Source organism: Rhinopithecus roxellana, chromosome 8 (genome assembly GCF_007565055.1).
Source record: "Rhinopithecus roxellana isolate Shanxi Qingling chromosome 8, ASM756505v1, whole genome shotgun sequence".
Lineage (NCBI taxonomy): Eukaryota > Metazoa > Chordata > Mammalia > Primates > Cercopithecidae > Rhinopithecus > Rhinopithecus roxellana.
This window is the reverse complement of record NC_044556.1, coordinates 101139356-101153161: the sequence shown is the minus strand read 5'-3', so window position 1 is coordinate 101153161 and position 13806 is coordinate 101139356. Positions and strand designations below refer to the sequence as shown.

Here is a 13806-nt window from a genome sequence, read left to right as displayed (position 1 = left end):
ACACTGGAAGGTTTTCAAATTCTTTCATGCACTATTATACACTGCAACCTTCCCAAAACAGAATACAGCATTTCCCACTTATGACCATCTAAGGAATATTTTGTAGGATAAGTGTTCCAAAAAGAGTCTTATACACTTCCCACTCTGAACAACGTTGGGCAAAATATACATGTTCCATAATGCCTTCTAACTAACGTGACAGAGACTTTTTGTTTATTTAAGTCTTTACTGTACACTTCATAGTGTAACAAAATAAGCAAGGATAAAATCAATAGTAGATGCTGATGTTGTCTTGATTTTTTTTAGCCCAAGCAAATAAAATAGAAACTTTTAGCACTCATTGTGATAGAACAGGCACGAAACCCTATGGCATATGCCACAAGGAAACGCCATATGCACTGAGCCAAGGCCGCAGAGAGAAAAAGGATCACAATTCAACTCAGTAAATCTGGACCAGGCGTGGTGGCTCACGCCTGTAATCCCAGCACTCTGGGCGGCTGAGACAGGCAGATCACTTGAGGTCAAGAGTTCAAGACCAGCCTGGCCAACAAGGCAAAACTCCATTTCTACTAAAAATACAAAAATTAGCTGGGTCTGGTGGCATGTGCCTGTAGTCCCAGCAACTCTGGAGGCTGGGGCGGGAGAATCGCTTGAACCTTGGAGGTGGAGGTTGCAATGAGCCAAGATCATGCCATTGCACTCCAGCCTGGGTGACAGAGCAAGACTCTGTCTCAAAATAAATAAATCAATTAATTAATTCAGTAAATCAAAAAATGTTTTCTAGTATCAGTACCAATTTAAATAAAATAAAGAATAAAAAGAAGTGTAAATCACAATCCTGGTTCTTAAAGGGTTTATATCTAGTTAGGGGCACATGTCACAGTCACATAAAAAACTACTGGGCACTGCCATACAATGTGTGGGTCAAATGCCAAGATGATCTCAACATCCAGGAAAGGGAAAGGTCGCCACAAACCAAAATGGAGAAAGCTAACTGAGAGGGAGCATCTTCAGCTGGCTAATGGGGAATGGATTGGAGTAAACAGACAGGAGATAAGACAGTAAGCAACAGGGTCAAAAGACCTGGAAAATGGAAATGCCAATATCTGACCTATTTCTTAACAATCACAGAAAAACAGCTTCAAGGTCTAACCTTCCCAAACAACCTCAGAGAGATGAAGCGGTTTGTTTAAAGACATTTGAGTTGAGTAAGAACACAGGACTGGAACTTCTTTCAGGTCAATGTTCTTTTCACTAAACCACAAAGGGATCACTAAGACATAAAAGCTAGACTCTAATGAAGAGTCACCTGTCCCTTCCTGTTTCTACTGCCCCCTCCTACTGTTTCCACTAGGCAGAGATAGTAGAGTGGTTAAGGGCACATGCTTGGTAGACTTGGGTTCTATCATTTACTCGCTGTAAAACAAAAGGCAAGTCATTTAATCTCCCCAAGCCTCCATTTCTACACTTGTAAAATGGGGATAACCACAGTATCTATCACCACCAGGCTGTGATGATTAAATGAGAAATGACATGAAGCGCTTAGCACAGTGACGGCGCATAGAAAGACCTTATTAAATGACAGACATAATTACTTGCATCTGTTTGCTTCTTCCTAAAATGCTCTCAGTGTCAAATCCATCAAATCCACCAAAGGGACACCATAGAAGAGGCATAAGAATCAAAACAGAATAGAAACACTGCCAACTGAAGAACACTATATGGCTAGGAAGAGTCACTGGCACTTCAGAAGGAAGCAAACAAGAACAAAGGCACAGAGTCAGAAGCCAGCTTCCTGGAATGTTCAGATGACAGATCAGGATGGGAGGGCAGTTTAATACCTAAGTGAAGAGGATGGCATGACAGACTAAGGAATTTCAGTTTTATTCCATATGCAAAAACAAGTCACCCTGTGGAACTTCCAAACTGGGAAGGCTCATGATGGATGCATACAGGAGCACTGGAAAGCAGCAAGAATGAGGGGAAGACAACTGACAGGGGCAGTGGTGAAACTGGGCAACCAGGCCCTGCTAATGTGCCAGCTGAGGGACTGGGAAGGAAGACACGCCTCCAGGGATGCCATCGGGTAATAATGAACAGGTCCATGAAGGGGGATACATGGTCCTTTCCTTGTTATGAAAACTAAATCCGCTCTGGTACTGGTTTCTGGAAGATCTCCTAAAGGCTTGCAAAAAAGTGAGGAAAGTTGGATGACAAAGTTAACTATCATCAAAGCCCCGGCCAAATTCCTCCAATTTTAAATTCATATTTTCATAGGAAAATCTATCCAGGAGTCTTGGGTATGCTCTGTATAGATTAAATTATGCTCATCCACAGAGTGACCGAGCTTAAAAACACCATGGCTAAAACTATCACATAAACTTTCCAAGGCAAGGGTCTATTTCTTTCGTTTGTTTATTTTAGTCTACAGCTAACAAGATTCATAATACCCTCAACAGTGAGCGTTTGATGCAGTCATAAGGAACTGACAGGAATTTTCCTGTCTTTCCCTTTCCCTAGAAGGATTTGTGAGAAGACAAAATAAAGAGGCTTCTCAAATTTTTTAACTTATTTCATGATTAATAGAAATAGCTAGAACCTGGATCCCTCCCATCTCATCCTACTTCATACACCAAATGCAGTACTTTTTAACAAATATTGACAATAGCAGCTTCAATTTTTCGTCCTCCCACCAGCCCACCCTGCTGCAAACACACATTACCATCTTCTCACACTTTCTAGCAGCTCTGCTAATAACACTATCAAAGGCAGAGAGCTGTTTCATTTACATGCTGTCTAGCCAAAGACATGGGCAGATGCCTCAGGGGCCTTACTAAGATGCTCACTTCATAGTTTCCTGCCATGATGAGTTTAGCAAACTTCCTCGATCCTGCAACGTTACAGCGCTCTCCAATGTTAACAAAGTTGGTGTACTGTCCAATCCTGAAGGGCTCCAGACCTTAAAAGGAGAAGCATTTTGAAAAATTTCTGCAAATGCATATGGATGACATAAGACAGACTCAAATGTATTCAGTAAGAAAGAGAAGTTCCTGCACCACAGCCCATATGAGCAGACAGGAGATCCAATGTGGAAGCAGGGCCATAGTCGTCTCTAGGGAGATTCAAATGCAGCAAAGGCTATTTGTTACATCTACATTTACAACCAGACTCTCAAAAGAAGAAATATTTCAGAGTTTTATGCTGCAAATAACCTAAAGGACCAAATCATACCATCTCTGAGAAAAAAGAAAAAATAATCATCAACCCCTATTTAACCAAGAGGCTGGGGCAAAAACCATGGACAAAGTTAGAATTGAAAGAGAGGTGTTCCACAGCTGTCTGCTCAGATATTAGCTTGAAGCTATAAGGAGTAAGCTTTTTCAATCCCACCAATGGTGTGTTTACAACATTACTTCATTTCTTTGATCCAGAGGCCTAGAACCCATAATCAACAAGGCTGAATCAGGGACCCAGGTTGAGACCTGAGAGACAGGAGTCACTGTGGCAGGTCTATCACTAATGAGCTGGCTCTAGGTAAGCCAGGTGGACTCCTGGTGTCTGTTTCCTTATCTACCAACATAATAACATCTCCCCTGCCACTGGCCAATTTAGGGGCAAATATCAGATAATACATGTGGATATACTACACCGAAGTAAAAACATACAGCATGAAGTATCACTATAGAAAAGGCTCTGAACTGTTTTTGTTCTATTCATTATGTTTAAAGTATTAGGAGAGGCAGTCTCACTAGGTGCTTATAGGTAGGTTCTGGGGACAGACGGCCTTGGGTTCAAATCACTTACCTGAATGAACAACCCTGGGGCAACTTCCCATATGCCTCTGAGTTTACAAAGACAGTAAAGTGTCTGCTTTATACTGTTATTGTAAAAATGAAACCGAATAACATTGATAAGCACAGAATTAGCACCCACAATCATTGCTTTCATTGCTAATAAGAGAAAATGGCTTTTGAGACCTTTGTCAAAGCATGGGCTGAGGAAGAAACAGCTATGAGGCAGAGAAAAATAATGACTATAAACTGGATCATTATAAAAGCATTTCAGGCCGCTTGGTGCACTGAGATTATCGCTTTCCACGCCCAGTATTGGCTTATGGTTTCCCTTCCATCCGGCAATGATCCTCATGGCCCCAGCCTTCCATGCTACTCCCAGGGTATGCCCGATCTTAGTCTGACCCTGAGGTTCCCAGGACAGGCAAGCAGGGAGCCAACATTTCAATGCTGACATTTCCATGTGACTCCCCCGCCAAAAGCATCTCACACATAGTGCGAATGATCTATTATGAATGTGAAGTACTTGATACAAAGATCACACTTCTCTCAAGTTTGTGGTTTATAAAAGAACAATTTTAAATAGCACATCTGATGTCACTCTTTTAAAATCTGATGGAAGATGACTGTTTAAAGCAATTTAGCAATAGCATATGACATTCAAATTGAAGAAAAAATTCTTTTATTCTTACATGTAAATTATTTTTTAAAATCTTATGTAAATGGCTCTCTTGTTTCAATTTTGGCAAAGGCTGAATGTTTTCCACTCTTAGTGCTTGGCTGAAGTAATGCACTAACATTAAGTTCTAGGGATGAAATAAATAAATTTTCCTGCCACACCTCTCTCTGATAAAAAAGCCAGCCACTATTTCCAGAGAGGGAGTATCAAAAACCATGAATCCTACTTTTCCTAATCTCATCCTCTACCTTCTGGAGTATTTAAAAAAAAAAAAAAAAAAAGGCTAGCCTGAACATAGTTGGTATGTTCACTAACCCAACTTCACACTCACTGATTGGGATTAATTCTGTGCTATGTACTGAGTGGGAAAAGTAGACACTACTTTTGCTGTCATTTGTAATTTATTTTACCTTTCATAGGACAACATATGAAACAAAAATATTTCAATTCAGAGAGATGTTAAATTCTAAGCTATTAGGAAACATAATTCCTCATATGTGTTATCTGCAGGTTCTCTAAAAAAATCATACTTTTTCTGCTTGAAGTTACCATTTAATATATCATGAATATACCAAAGCAAAAATATGAAATTTAAAGTTATTTTTCTAAGTTGGCCAGATGACCTAGTTTACTAACGTTCCTTGTTTGAACACAAAATTAATGCTGAAAAAGGTAGGCTACGTACCTCAAAGGATTGTTGAGAACCAAAGAAAGAATAAATACCACAAGTCTTTGTAAAGTCCTAAACATGTGGTAAATGTAAGATTACAACAAGAATATTTTAGAAACAAACAATTTTCCAGGACGATGCTGCTGCCATTACCAAACATTACACCTTGGCAGTTTGGAATTTTCAGTAACTAATATCAACCTGAAAATTAAAATTGTTGGGCTCTGGCCAAGAGTATGTTTTCAAAACAGTGGACAATAAAGATAGGACCATCGAGCCACCACCAAGGACCCTACCTGGGCAAATCACCTGGGCCTTCCTTCACTTTTACCCTAAAGTTGATGTCATCCTGCCCCAGCCGTGGAAAAACAAAGGGTTCTTCACTAGAATTCATATAAGTGCCAAGAATATACAGATTCTTCTTCAACCTAATAAGCAAGCTGCCTAGCACAAATATCACTACCACTTAGAATAGTCACATTCTACAAATGGTTTCTGAAATCACGAATACCAGGTCTTTATGACTTACCAGACAGTAACATATGTCCTTCAAAAACAGTGGCAGGTGGAACTCTAGGCTTACAATTTTTCACAGCTTCAGCAATTTCCCTGAGTTGAAAAACACTATTTCCATTAATTCAGAATAAAATATATTTAATGAAACTAATTTCAAAACTAATTTTTAACTACGAAATTAAGTCTATTTAACATAACTATATATATAATTATATACTTAATTCCAAGTGTGCAGCAACAATTATGCCTTTTAGTTTTCTCAGCAATGCAGAAAATTAATCTATAAACTGCACCTTTTGTGTGCCTGCCCGTCGGCTACGCGCTGGCTGGGTTGTTTTTACTTTCTGAGACGTGAACCTGGAGCTACATGAAGTTTGCACAAATGCAAACTGCAAACTTCCTTCCATCTTCCCCACATCCACAGATGTCTTTCACTCTGTCAAATCTACACACACACAGTCCTTGCTTCCTACTCAAAATTTGAGCAGAAAAAGGATTTCACCTTTGACAAGAAGGAGCAGGCACAAGCAGAGCGGCTAGGAGAGGAGGGAATTAGGTCCAGCGGATCTGCTTTTACTACAGCACACACACAGTAGGGAGGGTACACAGCCATAAAGCACTAAAACTCCAAAATAATTACTCTTAAAGATTTGTTTTAGTAATTCACTCTCCATTGACCCTTATCAGTTTTAATAAATCATGTCTTTGATCAACCAGAAAAATCTGGCTACTCCACTAAATTTATCAGGACCAGTAAGAATTGCTCTACTCTACTGTCCCCAAATTAGAATGTGAATGTCTAAGTAAAAGAAGCAAACATATACACAGAGATATAAATATAGATATACACAAACATACACACAGACATTTAAAACAACTCCTCTTTTTAAAGAGGAAACAAAAACAAAAAGAAATAGTTGCTGATCCAAAGATAAGCGATATTTACTGACAGCTTTCAGAAATTATTTACAAGATATTTTAAAAATTATTATCTAGGCCAGGCATGGTGGCTCACACCTGTAATTCCAGCACTTTGGGAGGCCGAGGCAAGCAGATCACGAGGTCAGGGGACCAAGACCATCCTGGCTAACAAGGCTGAAACCCCGTCTCTACTAAAAATACAAAAAATTAGCCAGGCGTGATGGCGGGCGCCTGTTGTCCCAGCTACTCAGGAGGCTGAGGCAGGAGAATGGCGTGAACCTGGGAGGCGGAGCTTGCAGTGAGCCGAGATCGCACCACTGCACTCCAGCCTGGAAGACAGACCAAGACTCCGTCTCAAACAAACAAACAAACAAACAAAAAAATATATATATATATATTATTTACTAAGAGTCTATCACATCAGTCAACAAAAGCGGTGAACTACAAGGTAACTCGGTACAGTGAACATATTACACACATGAAAACAGACTTGGAACAGTGAGATGACTGGCTGGAAATATGATCATCAGTCACTCCAGGGAAAAAAACAAATATAAACAGTCCTAAACGACATTCCAAATCACTGAATTCCAATCTTCCTATAAGCTATAAAACTCTAAGGAATGAAACACATGGTCATGCTCGTTTCACTCCCTTCCTTCATACGCTCACTTGAAAACATGAATTAAGTAACCACTGTGAACCAGGCAAAGTGAAGTCACTTCTCCTGACCTCAAGATACCTGCTGTCTTATTGTCTTTTCCTTCCATGAGGGAATCTAACAGAGGCCTGTATTTGCCCACAATAAATATGAGCTGTCCTCTTTGAGCATTCAAATATTACTCAGGTATTTAAGGATAGAATATCATAATAACTGGGATTTATTTTACATAATCCAGGGGGAAAAGCTGAGGGACAGATGAAGAAAGAATAGAAAAACATCGAAAATTATGGCAACTATGTGACAGGCATACAGAGGTCCATTTTATTATTTCTCTAAAATTTTTCATAATATAAAGATGTATGAGCTTGTTAGGAAGGGCTGCCATAACAAAGGGCCAAAGATTGGGTAGCTTAAATAACAGAAATGTATTTTCTCATAATTTGGAGGACAGAAGTCTGAGTTGAAGGCGTCAGGCAAGGTTAGTTTCTTTTAAGCCCTGTCTCATGGCTTGTAGCTAGTTATTTCTTCCCTGTGTCTTTACATGGTCTTGCCTCTGTGTGCGCATTTGTGTCCCGCTCTTCAAAGGACATCAATCATATTGGATTAGGTACACCTGTAGGACCTCATTTTACCTTAGTCACCTCTTTAAAGGTCTTATTTCCAAATACAGCCCACATTCTGAAACAGTAGGGCTTAGAACCTCAACATACAAATTTTGGAAGGACACAATTCAGCTCACAACAAAAGGTACATATTTAGAGTATTATCTGATTATCCACTTGGTTTTGGATATATTGTCTATAGGTGATTATTACCTGATATGATCTGGTGTTGAACCACAGCATCCTCCAACTATATTGATCAAGCCATCCATAGCAAAATCCTGCATTCAGGAAAAGACAAAGTTTCAGCAAGTTCATCTGAATTCTAATCTCATTCCCACCAATTCAACATAAAAGTCATCTATACTTCCTGAACAACTAAGACTATAATAAAAAGAGAGTCAAACGTACTTAACTCTAGATATAAAGATGTCACATGCCCTAGACATAGGATAAAAGCAAAGAATAGTTCAGATGCTGTGAAATCCTTTATACCATTTAAAATGCAGTGAGAGGCTGGGTATGGTGGCTCACACCTATAATCTCAGCACTATGGGAGGCCAAGGCAGGAGGATCACTTGAGGCCAGGCATTTGAGACCAGCCTGGGCAACATAGCAAGACCCCATCTTTACAAAAAATTTAAAAATTAGCTGGGCATGGTGGCATGTGTTTACAGTCCCAGCTACTCAGGAGTCTAGGTGGGAGGATCGCTTGAGCCCAGGAGTTCGAAGCTACAGTAAGCTATGATCACACCACTGAACTTCAGCCTGAGCAACAGAGCTGTCTCAAAAAAAAAAACACACAAAAAATAAAGTTCAGTGGGAGATTTGCCTATCTAATGATTTTTTTTACTCATATGCTGAGCTGAATGAATGTGAGTTGGATAACACAGTTTCAAATAACACAAATAAAGTATAGATTTTTAAATTTACATTAATTTTTAAAATGTTTAAATAACAATTCAGTTCCTCTGTCACACTGGCCACAATTCAAGGGCTCCAAAAACCATATGGTAGTGGCTAGATATGGGACAGCATGAGTCTAGAGTTTAACCACAGGCTACTGAATAAAGAACACCATAACTAAGAGACAAAGTCAAGGAGCTGAGAAGTCAAGAGCATTGGAAAGATCGTCTACAAAGATAATGAAATCATAAGAAGTCAGTCAGAAATAGCTTAAGAGAGAATGTCAGTGAAAACAGAAGCTAAAAATTCAAGGAACAAGGGGAAAGAGACCCAGGGATTAGTAGCTAAGTGCAGTAAGAAGCGGCGGTGGACAGTATGGTCTCATGACCTTGGATTAAACAATGGCCGGTGTATGACAGACAGGGAGAATGATGGGGGTGACATTGGGAGGCCAGGGGGACATCTATTCCACCCAGCAGTCTGAGGGGTGTGACGGCAGAAAGCTACAACTTGGGAAGGCTGCAGGGTAAGCAATATCTCAGAGGAGAGCCAAGTCTCAATTATTTGTTTGGAGTGGACCCCAATGAGAATTTTCCAACAGCCACCAGTGCCAGTTGAGGATAAGGATGGTGACAGTTAGCCCTCCTCTGTGCCTCTAGTACCTTAATTTGGGGTAGCTAAACTTTTCTTTGTTATATGTACATTGGGATTTCTTCAGGAAAAATTCTCCTTCTAAATACTCTAAATCTAAAATTCAATCTGTCTCTCTTAAAAAGCCAGTGAAAGGAGGACCCCTGACCTTTAGGTGCTTGGCCATCATAGAAGGCGTTTCATCATAGTCACCAAAGGTGTTGGGAAGACCTGAGAAAAGATAATTAAACCATTATTGCAAATTGCCTTAACAAATATACATTGTATTTTTAAAGACTTTATGTTAATAACTATATAATTTTATATTTATATTAAATGGTGATTACTTGCAAAAACAAACACATAATATTTACACAGTAAACAAAGAGATACCACACTTCCCAAAAAACTTTAAAACACACACACACACACACACACACACACACACACACACAAATATCACAGAGGAAAATGAACTCCATTATTTCTTTTCCATCTGAAAGAAAAGATTCTATTCACTGTTAGGCAGAACAGAATGCCCCCAGCCCCACCCCTTCCCATAAGGGAAATTCATTCATTCTTGTTACATAGCCGCTTGGGGGTAGGGGTGGAAGGAATACTACATAACCTTTGAACTAATTAATGAGCAACTAACATGCCATTAAAAACAAACAAAAATCAACCAGTCTCCTTTCGAATAAACTTTGCCAAGACTTCAGCTTATAACAATCCAGTTTCTTGTTTTATTTATTATCTGCTTCCAGTTATCTTACTCCTGGTGGGAAATAAAATCTATTGTGCATTAAAATGATATATTTGGAGAAAGAAGGCTGAAAAACGACTTTTCGCTCTAAGTAGCTAAGCAGTGATCAAATACATTCACAGGGAAATCTGGTTAACCCTGAACAAATCACCAATATTCAATGGGAAGTTTGAGAACTGTCTACAAATATCTTCAAAAAATTTCCATATAACGAATTGCAAATCCAAGCTTTCAGAGAAGGAAAAGGTAACACTAAACAGGATTCTTCTTTTGCTCTTCTACTAATAGAATGCACCAGAGAAAAGGGGTCTCTCTTCTCTTCTTTACACCCATCTTTCTGGTCACGTCCACAAGGCTTGCGCTGTCACCAAAGGCAAAACTCTGGTCAGTTATGTGACTAAGCTCATTTCCGGAAGTTTTGTACTGTTCTGAAGCTTCAGGGTGAGCCAAACTTCCCTCAGGTCTACAGGGAAACACTGCACCCGGATACTCATTTATTAAGTGTCAACTATACCAACACCTGCAAAACAAGATCTTTTATTCACGATCTCTTACCTCATCTACGCCATGTCTTACGTTACTTTTATCTCCCCATGTGTGACCCCCTTGAAACACTTACCTGCATTGGGATAACAGAGGACATAGGCTGTTGTACATTTTCCAATTATTTCAATAAAAGGTCTCATTTCAGCTGCACCCAAAGCACAATTTAATCCAATGCTAGAAAAACAGAAAAAAACATATTAAAAGCATCATCTCTCATTCATATTTATGCATATAAGTTATATATAGAGACAATATACCTAAAACCAAGTGGGTAATAAATCTCCTCATTCAAAGCACTTTTATTCAACTACCTTCAAAGACATCTCATTGAGGTCCCCTGCAGCACTAAATATTTTTGCCAATGTCTCCATCTTCAGATAATCTTACAGCTGAAAGACCCTGCCTACGGATGGACTCCTTAAATCAGTTCACATGGTATACTGTGGGGCAGAAATGTCAACAAGTTAACACTGCTTTAAAAAAAAAAAAAAAAAAAAGCTGACCTGAAAGCAACATTTAAAAGGTGGGAAATCTTGGAGACAGAAGGAACATGGAATGGTGGAAAGAAGCTACCCTTGGCCGGGCATGGTGGCTCAAGCCTGTAATCCCAGCACTTTGGGAGGCCAAGGCGGGCGGATCACGAGGTCAGGAGATCGAGACCATCCTGGCTAACACGGTGAAACCCCGTCTCTACTAAAAAAAATACAAAAAACTAGCCGGGCGAGGTGGCGGGCGCCTGTAGTCCCAGCTACTCGGGAGGCTGAGGCAGGAGAATGGCGTAAACCCGGGAGGCGGAGTTTGCAGTGAGCTGAGATCTGGCCACTGCACTCCAGCCTGGGTGACAGAGCGAGACTCCTTCTCAAAAAAAAAAAAAGAAAGAAAAAAAAAAAAAAGAAAAAAAAAAAGAAGCTACCCTTAAAGTCCAGGAGACCAGGACTTAGGCCCTACCCCACAGGCAGAGTCCCTGCTATCCTAAAAGGTTGTCAGTGGGTAGCGGGCCTGAGGTCTTCCAGAATTTATGAGCCAACTGCAAAGTTACTAGACTACGTGATCTCTAATGTTTTCACATTTTACTTTTTTCCTTTTACTGTGATTCCTAAGTGCAATGTGGCATCCTAGACTGGATCCTTGAATAGAAAACAGATTATCAGTGGAAAACCCTTGAAATCTGAATAAAGTATGGAGTTTAGTTAATATAGGTTAAATATCCCTAATCTGAAACGTGGAAATCCAAAATACTTCAAAATATGAAACTTCTTGAGAACTGACATGACCCACAAAAGAAACGTTCATTGGACCATATCAGATTACAGATTAAGGACACTAAACTGTAAGTATAGTACAAATACTCCAAAATTCGAAAAACTCTACAATCCAAAAAACACTCTGGTCCCAAGCATTTCGGATAAGGGATACTCAAACTATAGTAATATACTCTTAGTTTTTACAAAAGTACCATAGTCATGCATTATGTTAACATGAAAACTAGAAGAATATACAGAAATTCTCTGCACTATCTTTGCAACTTTTCTGTAAATCTGAAATGATTCCAAAATTAATTTTATTTAACAAACATCCAATACTCATTCATTAAAAAAATTCAGCAAACTAGGAATAGGGGGAAATTTCAACTTGATAAAGAGTATCTAGAAAAAACTTCCAGCTAATATCAAGCTTAATCATGTAAAACTAGATGCTTTCCTGCTAAGATAAGGAACAAGGCAAGGAGACCCACTCTCATCGCTTACTCAATATTGTATTTGAAGTCCCTATGCAATAAGAAAAGACAGAAAGTAAAAGGTACACATACGGATTGGAAAGGAAGAAATAAAACTGTCTTTGTTCACATATGACATGATTGTTTATGTACAGAATCCCAAAGAATCACTAAAAACTCCTTGAACTAACAAGCAATTATACCAAGGTTTCAAAATACAAGGTAACTATACAAAACTCAATTGTTTACTTATATACCAGATATAAGCAATCAAAATTTGAAATTAAAAACACATGCCAGGTACAGTGGCTCATGCCTATAATCTCAGCATTTTGGGAGGCCAAGGCAGGTGGATCACCTGAGCCCAGGAGTTCGAGACCAGCCTGGGCAACATAGCAAAACCCCAGCTCTGCAAAAAATAAAAAAATTAACCAGGCGTGGTGGCGCACACCTGTAGTCCCAACTACTTAGGAGGCTGAGGCAAAAGGATCAATTAAGCCTGCGAGGTTGAGGCTGCAGTGAGCCATGATCATGCCACAGCACTCCAGCCTGAATGACACAGCAAGACCCTGTCTTAAAAAAAAAAAAAAAAAAAACCCATAAAACAACTTACACTAGCATCAAAACAAATGAAATACTTGGATCAAGTTTATAAAGAGGAAGAGGAAGACAATATTGTTAAGATATCAATTCTCACACTTGATCTATATTCAAAAGAATCCCAATGAAAATCCTAGCAGTTATTTTGTGAATATCAACAAACCGACTCTAAAGTTTGTATGGTGAGACAAAAGACCCAGAATAGCCAACACAATAATGAGAGAAAAAACAAAAGTTGAAGGACTGACCTATCCAACTCCAATACTTACTAAAAAGCTCAAGCAATCAAGACAATGTGGAACTGGTGAGAGACAAACAGATTAATGGAACAGAATAGAGTCCAGAAATAGAACCACGCAAATATATTCAACTAATCTTTGACAGAAACAAAGGCAATCCAATGGAGAACGGATATTCTTTCCAACAAATGGTGCTGGAACTATTGGGCATCTGCATTTGAAAAAGTTAATTTAGACACAGACATTACATCTTTCACAAAGACTAATTCGAAATGGAACACAGACCTATATATAAATTGCAAAACGATCAAAATTTTGTAAATAACACAGAAAAAAGCTACACGATCGTGGGTTTGGCAATGAGTTTTTAGGTAAAACACCAAAGGTAGGGTCCATGAAAAAAAAAAACTGATAACTAGAACTTCACTAAGATTTAAAACTGTTCAGCAAAAGAGAGTATTAAGAGCATGAGAAGACAAACCACAGGCTGGGAGAATATATTTGTGAAACACATTATCCGATAAAGGATTTGCTATAGTTTGGATGTGGTTGGTCCATGCCA

General features: G+C 39.1%; 1 protein-coding gene across 3 annotated transcripts in view; it reads right to left on the bottom strand.

The window, feature by feature from the left end:
• MTR (5-methyltetrahydrofolate-homocysteine methyltransferase) overlaps nucleotides 1-13806 on the bottom strand; it is a 108815-nt gene that overhangs the window by 67063 nt on the left and 27946 nt on the right. For all 3 annotated transcript variants that reach the window (XM_010384679.2, XM_010384681.2, XM_010384680.2), the window contains exons 9-13: nucleotides 10762-10862; nucleotides 9549-9610; nucleotides 8057-8124; nucleotides 5670-5749; nucleotides 2847-2959 (exon numbers count right to left, since the gene is read on the bottom strand). In XM_010384679.2, the coding sequence (XP_010382981.2) occupies nucleotides 2847-2959; nucleotides 5670-5749; nucleotides 8057-8124; nucleotides 9549-9610; nucleotides 10762-10862 (424 nt within the window). The remainder of the gene's footprint in view (nucleotides 1-2846; nucleotides 2960-5669; nucleotides 5750-8056; nucleotides 8125-9548; nucleotides 9611-10761; nucleotides 10863-13806) is intronic.